The sequence below is a fragment of the Acinonyx jubatus genome, chromosome E1, assembly GCF_027475565.1.
Source record: "Acinonyx jubatus isolate Ajub_Pintada_27869175 chromosome E1, VMU_Ajub_asm_v1.0, whole genome shotgun sequence".
NCBI classification, from domain to species: Eukaryota; Metazoa; Chordata; class Mammalia; order Carnivora; family Felidae; genus Acinonyx; species Acinonyx jubatus.
The window spans coordinates 53,898,835-53,917,067 of record NC_069397.1 but is presented as its reverse complement, the minus strand read 5'-3'; the positions used below and the strand labels follow the sequence as shown (position 1 = coordinate 53,917,067).

General features: G+C 62.1%; 1 protein-coding gene across 3 annotated transcripts; it reads left to right on the top strand.

Moving 5' to 3' along the window:
- The first annotated feature begins 463 nt into the window (after positions 1–463).
- GRIN2C (glutamate ionotropic receptor NMDA type subunit 2C) lies at positions 464–17,632 on the top strand. 3 transcript variants are annotated; one of them, XM_027052599.2, is made up of 13 exons: positions 464–710; positions 5,675–6,088; positions 8,351–8,949; positions 9,280–9,394; positions 10,334–10,545; positions 10,692–10,857; positions 11,195–11,348; positions 12,695–12,820; positions 13,145–13,374; positions 13,758–13,918; positions 14,440–14,627; positions 15,566–15,798; positions 16,221–17,632. In XM_027052599.2, the coding sequence occupies exons 1-13, from the start codon at positions 648–650 to the stop codon at positions 17,313–17,315; spliced, it is 3,756 nt and encodes a 1,251-aa protein (XP_026908400.2). In that variant the 5' UTR covers positions 464–647; the 3' UTR covers positions 17,316–17,632. The 3 variants fall into 3 exon arrangements, with proteins under 3 accessions (XP_026908400.2, XP_053068467.1, XP_026908401.2); XM_053212492.1 differs by having other exon boundaries at positions 466–710; positions 10,695–10,857; XM_027052600.2 differs by lacking the exon at positions 464–710 and adding an exon at positions 1,162–2,125.
- Positions 17,633–18,233: the final 601 nt, after the last annotated feature.

The following is an 18,233-nucleotide window of genomic DNA, read 5'->3' as shown; positions in this document are numbered from 1 at the left end:
CAACCTGTCTTGGTGTCCAGCCACAGGGACAAGCCTTTTAAAAACAGCACCTCAGTCTCTGTAGTACTTTGCAGTTTATGAGGCGTGTTCACCGTCTTTTGTGCCAGTCCCCAAGAGGCTGGTCTCACTTTAGAGAGCGAGGGATCCTCGAACGAACTGGCCCAAGGTCACACAGCTAGTGAGCTGCGGGCTCGAACCCAGGGCTCCAGGCGGGCTGTTGGTTTCTCCGAGGCCGCACTTGCCCCAAGTGTCGGGTCTGGGGACGCAGTCCCGGAGAGGGGAGAAGGGACCCAGGCGTCCCGCGCGCGGGCGGGCAAGGAGGGGCCTGGAGCAGCGGGGAGCGGGCGGCGGGGCGGGGCGGAGGCGGCGGGCCCCGGCGGGGCGGGCCCGCGCGGGCGGCGGCGAGCGCTCAGCCACAGCCGGCTGGCGAGCCCTGGGAGCCAGAGGCGCGGCGTGCCGCCCAGCCCGGGACGGAGCCAGGCGCCCAGCGGACCCCGGGAGGGCGCGGGGCGCCGGGCGCGGGGCGGGGGCCGGCCCTGCCCAGGCCGCCAGGCCGCGCCGCGGACACGGGCCCCGCGTTGCCCGGGCTCAGGTGCCCGCCGAGCTAGGACGGAGCGCGCCAGCGCGCGGGGCCGAGGCGCCGGGACATGCAGCGCGCGGGAGGCGGCCGGCGCGGGCTCTCGGCGCGGGCGCAGCGCCCCTTCCCCCCGGTGAGTGGCGGGTGGCGAACCGGGGACGCCAACTTCGCCGCCAACTTGGGGCTGGGCTCGGGCGCCGCGCGGGCAAGGACGGCGGAGACAGACGCGGGAGTCCCGGGGACAGTCTGGCCGGCGCGGGGAGCCCGAGGAGGGGGCGGCCCGGGGCACCGGGACCCTCGGGGACCGGGCCTGGGGTTCGGCCCCGGGGCGGATGGAGAGGAGGCGAGAGAGGGAGGCCGAGGTGACAGGCGCGAGGCGGACGCGAGGGAAGGACGCGGGTGAGGCGCCCAAGACGTTCGTCTCCCCGGTCGCGGAGCCCTCCAGCTCCTCCTTCGCTGGGCGTCGCGGCGCCGCGGGGGAGGGGGCGGTGCGGGGACGCGGGAGTCCGGGCTGCCAGCCCCCGCAACTGTTGCTGCTGGAAGCCCGCTGGGCCGGGGAGCCCGGCCGGGGGCTGGGGCCGCGACCGGGCGGAGGGGGCTGGAGAGGGCCTGGGCAGAGAGGACGAAAGGGGGCTGTGGGTGGTTCCGGGAGCTGGGCCCCTGCCTCCCGGAGGTCTGCTGAGCGCCTTCTGCGCGCATCTCCCTTGACACTCCCCCGCCCCTTCGCACGCTGCGAGTCCCCCGGGTCCTTATCCCCCCAGCTCTCCTCCTCCTCTCCCCCGCCCGGCATAGCGCTCCCTCCTCTGACCTCAGGGAATCAGCGTGGGGTTCACGGGGTGGTGGGATCTTCCCAAATGCTGACCCAACGCCCGGAGGACCCGGGCTCCGAGGGCGCAAAAGGAAGGCTGGGCGAAGAGGACCATGGGAGAACCGTGAGCCCCGCAGCGCTGGGCCCTGGCTGTCGCACCAGCGGGTTTGCTCAGGTCTCCCGGGGCTTCCGACAAGGATCCCCGACGGCGGGGAAGGGAAACCCGGAGCCTCCTGCTGCAGAAGGCGTTTCGTGCCCAGGCCTGGCAGGCCTTGTGAAGGCAAGGCATCAAGCAGCCAGGAAATCCCCAAGGGTGTGCGTCCCAGGACCCTTCCAGAGGTCCTGCTCGGTGGGCGAAGACGCGGGGCTCCCAGCCGGGTTCTTGACGCTCACACCATTGATCCACCCTGCTTCCTAGCCCTGCTGTCCCGGCAGGACTTCTGGCTGGGTGCCCCAGCCCTCCCATGGTGGTAACACCCTGGCTCGGTCTCCTCCGCTGGCTCCACAGGGAAACCGAGGAAGGCTCGTGCGCTCTATCTTGGAGCCCGTCTAGTTTCTGGCTGCGCCAGTCGGTTTCAAGTCTGCTCCTAAACTCCGTACTAAGAATTTGAACAGGAGCGTGAAGGGGAGTCCGGGAGGCTGGAGACCAGACTTCTGGGTTCACCGCCAAGCCCTGGCACCCCGGCCCACAGCCCCGTCAGCCAGGCGAGCTCGCCCCCCGCCAGCCTGCGGGGCTTGCGGTGAGTGGGGGTGGGGGCCGAGAGCCGGGAACGCCTGCGGGGTGGGGGTGGAGTGTAGCAGCGCGGCGGGGGGCGCGGACGTGGTGCCCAGTTTGGCCGCCAGGAGGCGTGGCACGGGTCCCGGAGCCCGGAGTCGCCGCCGCTGCCGCCGCCGCCGCATCGCGAGTGTCCTTGAGCCGCGGGTGACGGTGGCTCTCGCCGCTCGCGCCCCGTCCTCCCGCGGGGGGAGCCTGATGTCACGTTCCCTATGAATTATTTATCGCCGGCCTAAAAATACCCCGAACTTCACAGCCCGAGTGTAAGAGATTCCTGCCAAGGGGAGGGGGCGGGGCGCCCCCCGGGGGGCCAGGGCGGAATCTGCGGGGAGGTGGAGGGGGCGGGGTAGTTAATCTTGGAGGGAGAGACTTTGGTGCCCGCGCCAGTGGGAGCGAGATGCAGCGGCGGTCTTTTCCCCTGACGCCTGGGTTCGGATTTTTAGCTCAGCGGAATTGCAGGAGGGAAGGAAACCCGACGGCAAAGGAGAGGCCGCTTACCAAAGGGCTGTGGATATAACGGGGCCGAGCAGCCGGGATCCCCCTGCTCCCCCGAAGCAGCGCAGCTGGTGGGTGGGGCCTCTTCCTGGGGCCAAAGCTCCTGGCCTGGGCCGCGGGGGGCGGCGGGGGAACCACCAGTGTCTGGTGTGTGAGTGTGCCTGTGCGCACATCCGTGTGCGGGAGCCTGCCTGGGAATGGGGGAGGGGGTTGGAGGGCGAGAAGAGCCCTCAGCGCGCGGAGGTTCTCAGGCAGCTCAAGGTGATGCTGAGTGTTTCAGAGGACTGACCACTGCCACCCTCCCCTGGGTCTTTTTGTGGTCCCTGCGTTCAGTAATTTACCAGCCTGTTAGCGAAAGATGCGAGACGCTGAGGGAGGGGGCAGAGGTTCCTAAGACAAAGTCAGGTGTGTGGCAGGGGCATCATCTGGTGGGCAAATACCTGCCAGTGGCATAGTAGGGAGCTTCCCAGACTCTGAGGGGTAGGGGTAGGAAGGGCAGGTGGCCTACAGCCCCACCCAGACCCTATGTCTTGTCACCTGCTGTGTCCCAAGCCCAGAGGGACTAGGGCAGGTGCCCTGTGGGAGAGGGATTTAGGTTGGGCCCTCAAAGTTCTGGAATTTTGTTGTGTAGGCAAGAGAGAGACCATGGGAAGAGGACATTCTAGCCAGAGGGAGCAACAGAGCAGGGACCTGGGGATGATGACAGTGGGGGCTGTCTGGCTAACAGACTGGCAGGAACGTGGAGTCTATGGAGGGGAGAGAATGCGTTGGTGTCTGGGTGTGTGGGGCCCTAATCATGGGACCAAGGTGTCTGGACTTCATCTGTGGGCACCAGGGAGCAGCTGTGCTGTCTGAGGAGAGGGTGCGGTGGCCCTCTGAGCAACGTTTCAGATCAGTGGGGTGGGAGGGTGGGGTGGTGAATGGGAGGTGGAGGGGTGGGGGGCCAGGGCTGGGGCTATGACCCTCCTGCCTTGTGGGGGAGACTGGATGTCATGTGGTGATAAGACCCTGGGGTCTGAACCTCTTTGAATCTGCCCGTTGCTCTTCGAGGCCCAGAAATTTGCCTGAAGGAGCCCCTCCCGTCCAGTCGCATTCTGTGCTCACTCCTGACGGGAGGCACCACCTGCCTCAACTTCCTCTTCTCAACTCCAGTCCCAGGGGACACCTTCCCACAGGGGGAGTGTCTGGGGGCAGGGCCCCCTAAGAGTTGGGGGAGGGCCTGGATCCTGCATCTAGAGTCACGTTTTTCCAAAGAAGCAAAATGAGAGCTACATGCATCATTTTACATTTTCTAGTGGCAACGTTAGAAAAAGTAAAAAGAAACGGGTGAAGTTAGTTCTCGCCGTATATGTTTAACTCAGTGCGTGTGACATTATTTCAACACGTAATCAATATAAAAAATATTGAGATACTTCACGTTCTTGTTTTCATTCTAAGTCTTCAATATCGGGAATGTCTTTTGCCCTTAGAGCAGACCTCACTTCAGACGAGCCACATTTCAAGTGCCCATAGTCACATGTGACTGGTGGCTGCACAGCACAGACCTGGAGCTCAGAGCTGGGAGGCAGAGCCGGGGGAGGCTTGGGGCTGCCCAGGAGGTAGGGAACCTATTGGGACCCGGCTGTGGGCAGAGATGGGCACAGAAAGGCCTGGCAAGGGAGGGGGGACATAGCAGTCCCTTTTGCGGGTATAACTTGAGATCCCTGATTGGTGGTAGCTGAGGTGTGGTGTGGTGTGGCTTGGGCTGCAATCTCAGACTCATACATGTGTCTGGGCTGACGTTCTAAGTCGATGTACCAGGAAACCATACACGGGTGTGTGTGTGTGGGGGGGGGGGACTTCAAGGGCACCAGAACAAGTATCCATTCCCTCCCCTGCCAAAAATCCTGTCTTCTCAGCCTAAATTAAACCGGGTTCACCCTGGTCACCCTTTGGCTCCTGGTCCCTTTGGCATCCCCCGTTCAGAAGTTTTGCTGGGGATGTGATGAAGATGGAGAGGGGTGGCACTGCCATGGCCGATGTCCAGCTGGGAGAGAGAGCTGCATCAGTGGGCACCACTCACTGACTTGGCTGTTGGTTCCAATCCAAAGCAATGATGTTTACTTAGCAGGGATACGCATCACGCCCTTGGGTGAGGTCAAAAAAATCCTGCACACTAGCGACGGCCTGGGGAAACAGCTCGTGTGTGAGACCTCAGGGTCCCAGGTGACCCTGAGTCCTGACCAAGTCAGTGGTGTCACAGCCCTGCTGTGGAGTAGGTACTACTAAGTTGAGGCCACTCAACTACTAAGTTGAGTGGGGGTGTCTCAGGCCCAGGAGGACGGGGCTCTATGCCAAGCAGGGCCACGCAGAGCAGGGCCCTTAGGGATGTTAGTTTCAGTTTAGGATGGGGAACATGGAGGCAGGGCAGAGAGTGTCACAGAAGCTGCCTTCTCTCACCTGGATGTGGGCTGTCGCTATAGGATAAGGATGTTGATAGCAGTGGGGAGCCCCCATGCTGCTGTGAGGTAGGTCCCATGTTATCTCAAGAAAACCTACCTGAGTGGCTTCCCCAGGACCACACGGCTAGTTAGTGGCAGAGCTGGGACTTGAACTCAGGTCTGTCTGACTCAAATCCATGCACCTGGACACCAGACTAGCATTTTCAGTGTGTCCTCCCAGGGTAGGGCCCAGACAGATGAGTTTCCAAGGCTCCGGCCTTTGCAGCCAAGCAAACTGTTCAACAGCAGAATGGAAGTCATGAGCACTGATGGGGACTCCCGTTCTTCCTGCCTCCACCCCTCCAGAGAGCCCTGGGGATGCTCAGCTAACCTGTCTCTTTCTCTTTATCTGTGTCTGCCTCTCCCTCCCTCTCTGCCTCTCTTTGTGGAGGGAGGTTTTCTCCTTTTTTCTTTCATCCTTGGGATGTGTGTGTCTCTGACTCCTCCCCCCCTTCCCCCCCCCCCCCCCGCACTGTGTGCTCATCTTTTCTCTTCGTGCTTCTGTCTCCCTCCCTGTACCCACCCTGATCTCTCTGCAGGACCCTCTGGTGGACATGGGTGGTGCCCTGGGGCCCGCCCTGCTGCTCGCCTCACTCCTCGGTGCCTGGGCAGGGCTGGGCCCGGGGCAGGGTGAGCAAGCTATGACGGTGGCCATAGTGTTTGGCAGCTCGGGGCCACCGCAGGCCCAAGCTCGTACCCGCCTCACCTCCCAGAGCTTCGTGGACCTGCCTCTGGAGATCCAGCCGCTCACCGTGGGGGTCAACAACACCAATCCCAGCAGCCTCCTCACCCAGATCTGCGGGCTCCTAGGCGCTGCCCGCGTCCATGGCATCATCTTTGAGGACAACGTGGGCACCGAGGCCGTGGCCCAGATCCTGGACTTCATCTCCTCCCAGACCCATGTGCCCATCCTCAGCATCAGTGGGGGCTCTGCTGTGGTCCTCACCCCCAAGGTGCCTGTCCAAACTCATGTCCCCTCATCCCGTGGGCCGGGAGCCAGGCTGGGGCTGCAAGAGTGGGGCTGAGGCTGGGCCAGGGAGAGACTTCAGCTCTGGGAAGCTGGGATTGGGTGGTGGGGGCTGAGGGTGTGACATGGGTGATGGGGGAAGAGGCTGTGGCAATTATGTTCTCGTGTTCTAGAAGATAAACTTTCTGGGCTGCTTTCACATTGTGTCTGGATGAGGCAGGGTGGGTGGCAAGCTCACCTCTGGCTTAGGTGGGAAGCCCCGGCCCACCTTCTCTCTGCTTCTCGGGCCTTCCTCGGTCAAGCTCCAGACTCAGGGGCAGAGGCCAGGCTGGGCAGGGGATCCAATGCAGTTAACCCGCAGGGGAACACCCAGTGTCAGGCCGCTGTCCCAAGCATGGGGGAGGCATGCCCTCACAGATCTGCAGGCTGTGGAGACAAAGTTTTAAAGACACGCTAATCTACAGTCACAGCTGGGACAAGCATTCTGAAGGAAAAACACAGGAGGGTCTAAGAGGGCCCCGTTTGGGTAGAGGGTTGGTCAGAAGGTCTCCTAAGAAATCATATAGAAGCTGAGGCCTGGAGGATGAGGGAGAGTTGGCAAGGTGTGTGTGTGTGTGGGTTCAAATGGGGGGCAGTGTTCCCACCGGAGGCATCAGATGGTGTGAAGGCAGCTAGGTAGAAAGAGCTGGGAGGATTTGAGAGAAGGTTGGAGACAGAGGGTGGGATTCTGAGCACTCAGGAAGATATTTGGGTTTTATCCTAAGTAACTGGAGAGCCAAAGAAGGTGTTGAGGGGAGAGACCTATCTGATTTGCCTTTCTTTTATGATTATTTTTTATTAGGGAGAAACTTGAGCATACATAAAAGTAGAAGCGTATAATGACTCCATGTACCGTCCACCCCTGACCAACCCTGCCCCATCCTTCTCCCCGCTACTCCTCTCTCTTCTGTGTCATTCTGAGGCAAAGCCCAAGCATCCTATTGTCCCATCCAGACATATGTCAGTATATATCTCTAATAGATAAGGGCTTAAAAACCGAACCACCACATGATCACATCTAGAAAATAATAAAAACTCCTTAACATCATCAAATATCCAGCCGGCGTTCAAATTCCCCCCTTGTTTCATAAACATCTTAAGTGCTTATTTTTATTAATTTTTTTAACGTTTATTTATTTTTGAGACAGAGAGAGACAGAGCATGAATGGGGAAGGGGCAGAGAGAGAGGGAGACACAGAATCGGAAGCAGGCTCCAGGCTCTGAGCCATCAGCCCAGAGCCCGACGCGGGGCTCGAACTCACACAGACCGCGAGATCGTGACCTGAGCTGAAGTCGGACGCTTAACCGACTGAGCCACGCAGGCGCCCTAAGTGCTTATTTTTAAATTTGGTTGCTTGAATCAAGAAACCAGTTAGGTTTCCACGTGGCGATTGGCTGACGTGGCTTCGGAGCCACAATCTCTAGGATCCTCCAACATCTCTTTTTCTTGCAATTTGCCTGTGGGAAGAACTGGGTTACTTGTCCTGTAGGGTTGTCCCCGGTTTGCTTTTTTAAAGACGGGACAGCAGTCGCAGTGTGGCGAAATCTTGGAGGGCCTGCGGTGGCAGGAGGGACCCCTTAGTTAGCAGGGGATTGCGCTAGTCCAGGCTCGAGCTGGCGTGCCCTTGGCATTTGTGATGGTGGAGGCAGTGGGGAGTTGGAACCTTCTCACCCACAGGGCTCCGTGGGGTGTTTTCCTAGGAAGCTTTGGTCCTGGCAGTAGCTCTCAGCGTGGTGGCTGTCTTAACAGTGCTTTAGAAAAATACAGACGCCCAGAGTCCCATCTCTGAGAGTCTGGTTCAGTTGGTCTGAGGCACTGCTTCCCAAACTAGCGGGCTCAAGAATCACCCGAAGAGCGTGTCAAGGTACAGATTCATGGGCGCCATTCCCAGAGGTTCTGATCCAGTAGGTGTGCGATGCGCCCGAGAATGTGTATTTTCCGACACACTCCCAGGTGACAGCTGATGCTGCTGGGCTTTGATCCAGCATTGGTCGGGCGCGAGCCTGCAAAAAGCCCTCCAGATGATTCTAATGGGCAGCAGGGGCTAGGGACCACATCGGGGGCGGGAGGCGGGTGTTGCAGCACAGGGTCTCCCGGGACGCCCCGCGTCTAGGGGACGCGGGCGCATTAGGGGACTGCAGGAGGAGGCAGAAGTTGGGGCGGGGCGCTCCGAGCCCCGCCCCGACTCAGGCCCCGCCCCGCCCCCAGGAGCCGGGCTCGGCCTTCCTGCAGCTGGGCGTTTCCCTGGAGCAGCAGCTGCAGGTGCTGTTCAAGGTGCTGGAGGAGTACGACTGGAGCGCGTTCGCCGTCATCACCAGCCTGCACCCGGGGCACGCGCTTTTCCTGGAGGGGGTGCGCGCCGTCGCCGACGCCAGCTACCTGAGCTGGCGGCTGCTGGACGTGCTCACGCTGGAGCTGGGCCCGGGCGGGCAGCGCGCACACACCCAGCGCCTGCTGCGCCAGCTCGACGCCCCGGTGCTGGTGGCCTACTGCTCGCGCGAGGAGGCCGAGGTGCTCTTCGCCGAGGCGGCGCAGGTCGGCCTGGTGGGGCCCGGACACGTGTGGCTGGTGCCCAGCCTGGCGCTGGGCAGCACCGACGCGCCTCCCGCCTCCTTCCCCGTGGGCCTCATCAGCGTCGTCACCGAGAGCTGGCGCCTCAGCCTGCGCCAGAAGGTCCGCGACGGCGTGGCCATCCTGGCCCTGGGCGCCCACGGCTACCAGCGGCAGCACGGCGCCCTGCCCTCCCCGGCTGGGGACTGTCGTGGCCACCCCGGGCCCATCAGCCCTGCCCGGAAGGCCTTCTACAGGTGGGCACCTGCCCGGGGCATGGAGTGGGAGGGGGCCGCTTCAGCGGACCTGGGTGGCTACACCTCCCACTAGCTGTGTGCCTGGGACCAAGTTAACCTCACCTCTCTGGGCTTAGTTTCTTCAACTGAAAAAAAAGCCAGGTATGAGGTGTGGTGAGGATTGCAGGGGGAGGGGTGTCAATACAAAGAAACAACAATAATTGCACAGTCAGTGCTACTTGGGGGTGGTGATAGTGGTGACGTAGAAGGTGGGGGAGGGGGCATCTGGTCCTGGGCAGGGCTGCTGGCAGAGCTAACCAGGGACACCCTGGTTTCTCTCCCCCATCGCAGGCACCTACTGAATGTCACCTGGGAGGGCCGAGACTTCTCCTTCAGCCCTGGTGGGTACCTGGTCCAGCCCACCATGGTTGTGATCGCCCTCAACCGTCACCGCCTCTGGGAGATGGTGAGAAGGGGGTGAGCCCAGGGTCCCTCGGTATCCTCTCATTTTGTCCCTAGTCCCTCTTGTCCCACAGCTGAGCAGAGGGTCCCTTCTGCCCTTCATCCAGCCCCTCATCCTTCAGGTCCCAGCTGAAACATTTGCACCTGCGCCAGGGTGGGTGCTGCATCTCGGCTCAGGGCTCGACTAGCACCCTAGCCTCCCTCCACTACAGAACTGATCAAACACTCTTATCATCTAGTCCGGCCCCTGGGGGAGTAACCCACAGCTATGCTGGCCAGACGGACATGTAAACAAATAGATTTGGGGATGCTCAGTGCTTGAGGAGAGATGTGTGCAAAGCATTATGGGGGGGGGGGGGGAAGAGGAGGGCCAGAAACCGGTTCTGCCTTCAAAGGAAGAAACGGGGGAAAGATTCACAGAAGTTGGGACGTTTGGGTTGGGCTGTGGAGGGTTGAGTCGGAGGCCATCAGGAAGGGATACTAGCCTGGTATAGACAGAGGGGCAGAAGGGTCTGGGACATTTTAAAGTGATTTGTTTGGGGGGGCGTGTACAGACTGAGGAGGAAGTGTGGGGAGGGGTAAGGTGGGCCCGAGTGTGGAAAACTTTGAGTACTGGGCAAAGGATTTTGTACCGAGGTGGGGGTGGGGAGAGTGGGGAGATGTCTCAGGTCTGGGCTCGAGGAAGATGCTGCAGGCCAGCAGCAGTGGGGTGGCTAGATGGGAAGGCGTGGGGGCCAGAGGCTGGGAGGAGACTGTAGGGAGCCCCCCCCCTTTCTGGTCCATGCACAGCCCCTTGCTCTGCTCTCCAAATGCTCCTGCCCCAAAGCTCCCCAGGTTAGGGAGGGAGACTCTTGGCCCTGGTAGGTCCCACCAGAGGCCCCCACCTAGAGGGTGGGGGTAATCGGGCTGGAGGTCCCAGGCTGAAGCTGGTCACCTTTTGCAGGTGGGTCGCTGGGACCATGGTGTCCTCCACATGAAGTACCCGGTGTGGCCTCGCTATAGTGCCTCCCTGCAGCCTGTAGTGGACAGCCGGCACCTGACGGTGGCCACACTGGAAGAACGGCCCTTTGTCATTGTGGAGAGCCCTGACCCCAGCACGGGCGGCTGTGTGCCCAACACTGTGCCCTGCCGCAGGCAGAGCAACCACACCTTCAGGTCCGTGCGAGGAAGGCCCGGTGTGAGCTGTGTGCTGCCGTGTGACGGCAGGCGCGTGTGTCTTATGCCTGGGTGTGGGGGCGGGGGCCACCTGCCAAACTGGGAGTTGCTGCTGGCTCTGACTGCTGGTGGTCTCTTGGTGGCAGCAGTGGTGACACGGCCCCCTACACCAAGCTCTGCTGTAAGGGCTTCTGCATTGACATCCTCAAGAAGCTGGCCAAGGTGGTCAAGTTCTCCTATGACCTGTACCTGGTGACCAACGGCAAGCATGGCAAGAGGGTTCGAGGCGTGTGGAACGGCATGATTGGGGAGGTAGGCCCGCCCTTGCGGTCCACCTGAGCCCACCCTCCCTGTCCGCCCGCCACCCCAGGCCCCATGCATCGCTCAGCCACCCCTAGATGTTCCTGTGCCAGGGGTCAGTCAGGGCGGAGCCTGGGGCCAGCTCCCACGGCTCTCCCAGTCGGCAGGGGAGACGGGTTGTCACCAGTGATGCTCCCTGGGGTGGTCAGTAGTGCAAGTGGGGCTCTGAGGACCCCAGATGGGAACAGCCCACTCAGTCAGGGGGGTGGTAGACGGGGGTGGGGGCTGTGGAGAGTGCTCCAGCCTGTGGGACCCCTCCTCCAACCCGGCCCGGCCCCCATGACCCCAGGTGTACTACCAGCGGGCAGACATGGCCATCGGCTCCCTCACCATCAACGAGGAGCGTTCCGAGATTGTGGACTTCTCTGTGCCTTTTGTGGAGACGGGCATCAGTGTGATGGTGGCACGCAGCAATGGCACCGTGTCCCCCTCGGCCTTCCTGGGTGCGGCTCTGGGTGGGCGGGGATGGCTCTGGGGTCTGAGGCGCAGGCGCAGAGACGGGGAGTTTTGGGTGGGCCTCAGAGGGCCAGCGCAGCCGCGGGCGCCTTGGAGGTTGGCCGGAGGCCTGAGCTGCAGGACGGTAGGATGCAGAGGGATAGGAGGCGAAGTCCGTGTTCCCTCTGAGTCTGAGTGTTGGGTAAGGAGGGTGGAGGGGTCACTGTGAGGGGCAGGGAAACCGGGAAGGCGGGCCGACTTCAGGAGGCGCCTGGGAGGCTGGGACACACCAGGGGAGAAGCTTCACAGGGAGCTGGAGGAGCCAACCCAGAGAGTGGGAAGTAGCAGTAGGAATTCAGCCTTGTGGGGGCAAGCCCCTTCGTGCCAGGCCTCACACTAGCTGCTGGGGAGACAGCCACAGTCCTGGCCGCTGCCCAGCGTCCTGTCAGGAAGTCAGTGGGCCCTGGAGTGGGGGATTTTCAGAGAGCCCCGAGGACAGGCAAGCCTCAGCCAGGAGCAGAGGAGAGAATCCCCTTCCTGCTGTGTGGCCTTGAGCAAGTCACTGAACCTCTCTGATCAGGATTCCTCAGCTGCGTAAGAGACAACAAGCCCCAGCCCCACGGGATGGCATTGCGGCAAAGGACACAGTGCTTATGGCAGTAATGCCTGCTTGCTCTGGGAGACTGAAGCCACTGAACAGATTGGTCAGAGAAGCTCAGTAGGTCTCCCCAGCTCCTGGGGCTTTGGGGCCCTGTCAGGAGGATCAAGAGTGAGACTTGATCTCAGAGACCCTGATTCCAGGCAGAACAAACAGCCAGCCATCAATGCTGGGCCAGGCGGGGCACTTCCAGAACAGGAGTGTGGTTAGCGGTGCTGGCCGGTGAGGGAGGAGAGGGAAAGAGAATTCCTTGGGCATGCTGGTGATACTTGGGATCAGGCTGGGTGGGGAGGAGGAGGGGGATGGGAGATGGAGTGGGTTGCAGGCAAGGGGGTGGGAGAGGAAGGGGAGAGAGCATGGGGTGTAAACTCCCTTTTTGTGAAAGGAAGTTGGGGGTCGGTGTGGGATCCAGGGGAGATGTGTAGTCAAAGGGAAGTTTCCTGGGGTGGGGTGATGGGACCTGGTCCCAGGGCAGAGGGGAAGGGGAGACAGAGAATGCTGGAGAGCCTGATCTCTCTTGGGGGTGGTCTCTCCCGGGGCCCTGCTGCTCTGAGAGTCAGAGACCCCTTGGCTCAGTCCTCGGAGCTGACGGGCCCCACTTGGACCATGTGGACGCACCTGTCTGCACCCAGTGCTCTGGGCTGTGGGTGGGAAGGACAGTAATGAGGCCTCTGAGCTGCCTCCCTCTGTTCCCAGAGCCCTACAGCCCTTCAGTGTGGGTGATGATGTTTGTCATGTGTCTCACCGTGGTGGCCATCACAGTCTTCATGTTTGAGTACTTCAGCCCTGTCAGCTACAACCAGAACCTCACCAGTGGCAAGAGTAGGCTCTCACCTAGGCCTGGGAGGGAGGGAGCATTCTGGACGGGTGGGCTCAGGGCTGCAGGGGCCCTACAGAGAAGGCTGGATCCTGGGGGAGGTCTCTGGCTTTTGGACAGCAAGCAGGGGCCAATCAGATATATGAGAGAGAGAGAGAGAGAGAGAGAGAGAGAGAGAGAGAGAGAGAGAGAGAGAGAGAGAGAATGAGAGAGAGAAAAGGGAGACAAGGTGGGTTGGCTTGCCCTGGAGGGGCGATGGCTGGGGATAAGGCCCCACCCAGGACAGAGTGAAGACTGGGGTCCCTCTGTGCCCACCCTCTCACCCCCAGAGTCTGGGGGCCCATCCTTCACCATCGGCAAGTCTGTGTGGCTGCTGTGGGCGCTGGTCTTCAACAACTCGGTGCCCATCGAGAACCCCCGAGGCACCACCAGCAAGATCATGGTCCTAGTCTGGGCCTTCTTCGCCGTCATTTTCCTCGCCAGCTACACCGCCAACTTGGCCGCCTTCATGATCCAGGAGCAGTACATCGACACTGTGTCTGGCCTCAGTGATAAGAAGGTTCTGGGGCTACAGCTAGCAGAGGGCGAGGGGTGCTGAGAGCAGGGGTAGGCCTGTGGGACACAAAAGGGGAATCTGAAATGGAGCAGGGAGTAGGAAGGAGCTGGAGACCTGGTTGAGGGGAGGGCTGGGGCCTGGGGCGAGGGGGCGGATGGCTCAGGCGCACCGACAGAGTGGCCTTGGGTAAGTCTCTTCCTGACCTGGCCTCAGGTTTCACCGTTTGTAAAACGCAGGAGTGGCCCAGACGGTCTCTCTCAGACTCCTGTGCCCTCACTCTGCAAGTGCAGACTCCAGGGCTGGGCGCCGGGGATGGGGTCGGGGAGCGCTGGTGTGTCCGCAGGCTTGGACGGAGGTGACGAATGGCACCTGCCCTCTGCCCGCAGTTTCAGCGGCCTCAAGATCAGTACCCACCATTCCGCTTCGGCACGGTGCCCAACGGCAGCACAGAGCGGAACATTCGCAGCAACTACCGAGAGATGCACACCCACATGGTCAAGTTCAACCAGCGTTCGGTGGAGGATGCGCTCACCAGCCTCAAGATGGGGTGGGTCCTCAGCCCTGCACCCACCCTCTGACCGTCTCTACCCACATGTCTCCCCGTTGACCAGCCTCAGCTCTGGCCTTGTCTGGGAGACCCATGGAGGCCGGGGTGTCCTGTAGGACTCGTAGGGAAGGGGGAGGGAGGTCTGGGGGCAGAGTGAAGTTTCAAGCAAAACTGGAGGCCCGCCATTTGGCCCACAGATGCAGCTGAGATACTGAGCAGGGTTCAGCCTTCATCTGAGTGTGGCTGTGACCTTCTTAGGGTCCTAGGGAGACGGAGGGGCTGGGCACGGAGGGAGTGTTCTCTGGAGGCAGAGGGTCCCCTGGCCTCTCTGAGAGGAGGGGAGGTGGGGTCCCTGAGCTATGGAAAAGGGCTCTTCTCTGCATTCAGGATCCAGGGGAACCAGAGAAGTCTCTGCCCACCCATCCCGCCTGGTCAGTGCTCAGCGGGCTCATGCAGCCCAGACCCCTGTCAGGCCCCAGGTTGTCTATCCTCACCTCACATGACCCCTGGCTTGTCCCCAGGAAGCTGGATGCCTTCATCTATGATGCTGCTGTCCTCAACTACATGGCGGGCAAGGACGAGGGCTGCAAGCTGGTCACCATTGGCTCTGGCAAGGTTTTTGCCACCACTGGCTACGGCATCGCCATGCAGAAGGACTCCCACTGGAAGCGGGCCATAGACCTGGCGCTCCTGCAGTTCCTGGGGGATGGTGGGTGCTGCTGCTGGGGGCCTGGGGTCCAGGGTGGGCCGTGGAACCTGAGGTGGGGACAGCTGCCTGATGGCCGGTCAGCATCTCCACTACCGTTCTCTGAGTCCCAGGGCCTGTGGGCAGGAAGAGGTCTCTGGGAGTGAGGCTGGGGCAGGGAGGATGGGAGGGTGGTATTTGGAAGGACCACATGGAAACCTGGGGAAGGGGTGGGCTTGCCAGGAGGGAGGGGGAAATAGGATTTCAGGAGGCTCTCTGGAGGGCAGGAAGACAGGAAGCAGCTCAGGCCACACAGTGGGGCTTGGGGGAGGCTGACATCCTGTCTTTTTTCTCTAGACCCCTGTCCCGGCCATTTCCATCTTGAGGTCACCTAGGATAGTGCCAAGGGCCTGCCTCATCCCAGAGCTGGGGCTCAGGCTTGCCTTGGGACAGGGGGCTCACATATGTAAGCAGTACAGCGGAACCTGCCCCCAAACCCAGAGCTTCCAGTGCTATGAGATCAAACTGATTTTCCATCAGTGCCACAGATTGAGAGTGATAGCAGTTAAGGTGCTGGGATGTCCTAGAGGACCTGGGCTTTTAGTCTCTGTGTGCCAAGCTCTGTGCCTGGCTTGTAGATGACCAATAGGTTTGACCCAGGTGTGAATGATAGGTAACATACCACGTCTGCCAGCTTTTACTGGGTGTGTGTGTGTGGGGGGGGGGGGGTGGGCATGTCCAAGGCTGGCACTGTCTACCCCAGCCCCCACTCTGCTTTCCTTTCTTCCTGCTCATTGCCACCTCCCTTCCCCCACCCCCATCCTGCCCTTGCTGGCTAGATCCCTCTGTGGTCCTGTAAGGGACTGGCTCCAGACCCCTCCTTGCTCCAGGCTTGGGCGAGCATTGGGAGGGTCTTTCCTGAGCCAGGTGTGCCCCCACCCCCCGCTCCCGCCTCTCGCCAGGGGAGACACAGAAGCTGGAGACGGTGTGGCTCTCGGGGATCTGCCAGAATGAGAAGAATGAGGTAATGAGCAGCAAGCTGGACATCGACAACATGGCGGGTGTCTTCTACATGCTGCTGGTGGCCATGGGACTGGCCCTGCTGGTCTTTGCCTGGGAGCACCTGGTTTACTGGAAGCTGCGCCACTCAGTGCCCAACACGTCTCGGCTGGACTTCCTGCTGGCTTTCAGTAGGGTGGGTGGCACCCCACCCCAGGCAGGTCCCAGCTTTAGGGGCACCAACCCAGATAAGTCAGAGCTGGCTATGGCCCCATTTACAGAGGTAAAAACTGAGGGCCTTCCAGCATCACACAGCAGAAGAGAAGCAGAGCCCTTCTGCCGCAGGCTGGGCAGTGTTTCGGAGCCAGGCTGACCGGGTTCGAACCCTCACTGCTATTTACAAGCTGTGTGCCTTTAGGAAGAGATAACCTCTTGGAGCTTCAGATTGCTCCCTGGCAATTGCTCTCACAGTGGCGTAGTGCCGGGCGCATAGGAGGCGCTTAACGAATGTTAGTAGCTTCCTACCACTTCGGACGCCTGGGCTGGTGCTTGGACCGGGAGGCGGGAGGTCCCTGAGAGGAGCTGGCCACTCATGGCTGTCTCCTCCCGGCTGCCCAGGGCATCTACAGCTGCTTCAGCGGGGTGCAGAGCCTGGCCAGCCCCGCGCGGCCGCCCAGCCCGGACCTGACCGCCGGCTCGGCCCAGGCCAGCGTGCTCAAGATGCTGCAGGCGGCGCGTGACATGGTGACCACGGCTGGCGTGAGCAGCTCCCTGGACCGCGCCACGCGCACCATCGAGAGCTGGGGCAGCAGCCGCCGCGCTCCCCCGCCACCCGCCTGCCCTGGCCCGCGGCCACCCACGCCCGGCCCGTCCCCGGCGCCCAGCCCCCCGGGCCGGGGGCCGCCGGGCGGGGGTCGTGCCGCGCTGGCGCGCAGGGCTCCGCAGCTCCTGGGCCGCCCTCCGACGCCTGGGCCGTCGCCGCCAGACGTGTCCCGGGTGTCGGGCAGGCCGCCCCGGGAGGTGCGACGGCCGGTGCAGGCCGGGCGCGGCGGGCGGCACCTTTCGGCCTCCGAGCGGCGCGCGCTCCCAGCGCGCCCCCTGTCGCCCGAGCGCTGCCACTACAGCTCCTTCCCTCGAGCCGACCGGTCGGGGCGCCCCTTCCTCCCGCTCTTCCCGGAGCCCCCGGAGCCAGAGGACCTGCCGCTACTCGGGCCGGAGCAGCTGGCTCGGCGGGAGGCCCTGTTGCGCGAGGCCTGGGCCCAGGGTCCACGCCCGCGCCACGCTTCCCTGCCCAGCTCGGTGGCCGAGGCCTTCGTCCAGCCCCGGTCGCTGCCCACTCGGTGTGGCCGCCCGGCCTGCCGGCGCTTGGCGCAGGCGCCGTCGATGCGGCTGCCGTCCTACCGGGAGGCCTGCCAGGAGAGCGTGTGGGCCAGGGTCCCCGTCTGGCCGCACAGACAGCACGCCTGCCTGCACGCCCACGTGCCGCTTTGCTGGGGGGCCATCTGTCCCCACCTCCCCCGCTGTGCCAGCCATGGCCCTTGGCTCACTGGGGCCTGGGGGCCTCCGAGGCACAGAGGCAGGACCCTGGGGCTGAGCACAGGCTACAGGGACAATGGGGGGCTGGAAGAGGTCAGCAGGGTGGCCTGTGGGACACACGGCTTCCCTGGACCTTGTACCTGGAGGCGGATCTCCAGCTTGGAGTCAGAAGTGTGAGGGGTCAGCTACTGTGGTTCCTGGTCAACTGGATTCTCTGCCTGGCACTTCCAGGGTTAGTGCAGGCAGGCGTTTCTGGATTCCGCCTTGAAATCCTGGCCTTGGGTCCCCAGTGACAGATGTCTTCCATGGTCAGTTGAGTGACCTCGGCGGTCTCCGGTCCTGGTGTGGTCCGGGTGGGCTGTTGCTGTCCTCTTATGCAAAGCCCTTCCCGCCTGTCCTGGAGTCACCGGGAGCAGTGATGTCTCCCTGCCCTGATGTTAACTAGTTTCTAGTCAAGACTGCGGGGGCCTGGTGTAGGAGTATGGTGGCTGGAACTCGGGGTGGGGGCGGGGGGCTGTCCCCCCACCCCCACCCCCACCCCCTGCCCTCCCTGACTGGAGTTTCTTCTCAGAGCGCTGGGGCATTAAACAAATCTTTTACAACCCACTGGTCCTGGCTGCCTCATTCTGCATCCCTGGGAGGGAGGGGGGGCACCATAGCCTATAGGCAATAAAGCACCTTGGGGGTATCCCAGCGGGGTGTCCACCTAGAGAAGGTGGGCAGCTCCCTGTGGGAGAGTATCTGGGCAGCAGAAGCCGCTTGGTATTCAGTGGCTCCTACCCACCCTGGTGCTGGGTGTGACAAATGTGCTCAGCATGGGGGCTCTGGTGGTGACGGATGGAGTTCATCCTTCAATCTCCTTGAAAAGAGAGGCTCATGCCAGGGGCTGTGGGTGTCCTGCTTTGCCAGGGGCCCACCTGGAAGCCTGATGGTGTCATAGTGGGAATGGCAGAGGGAGGTCTGCTGTGGGCAGCCTGTTGGGCTCTCCTGGGCCCTGGCTGGCTGTATTCTCTCCGTGGGGGATGTGCAGGGCTCCGAACTGCCTGCTGGCTCTGGAAGCTCGGCACAGGTGGCTTCCGAGGTCAGACACAGCTC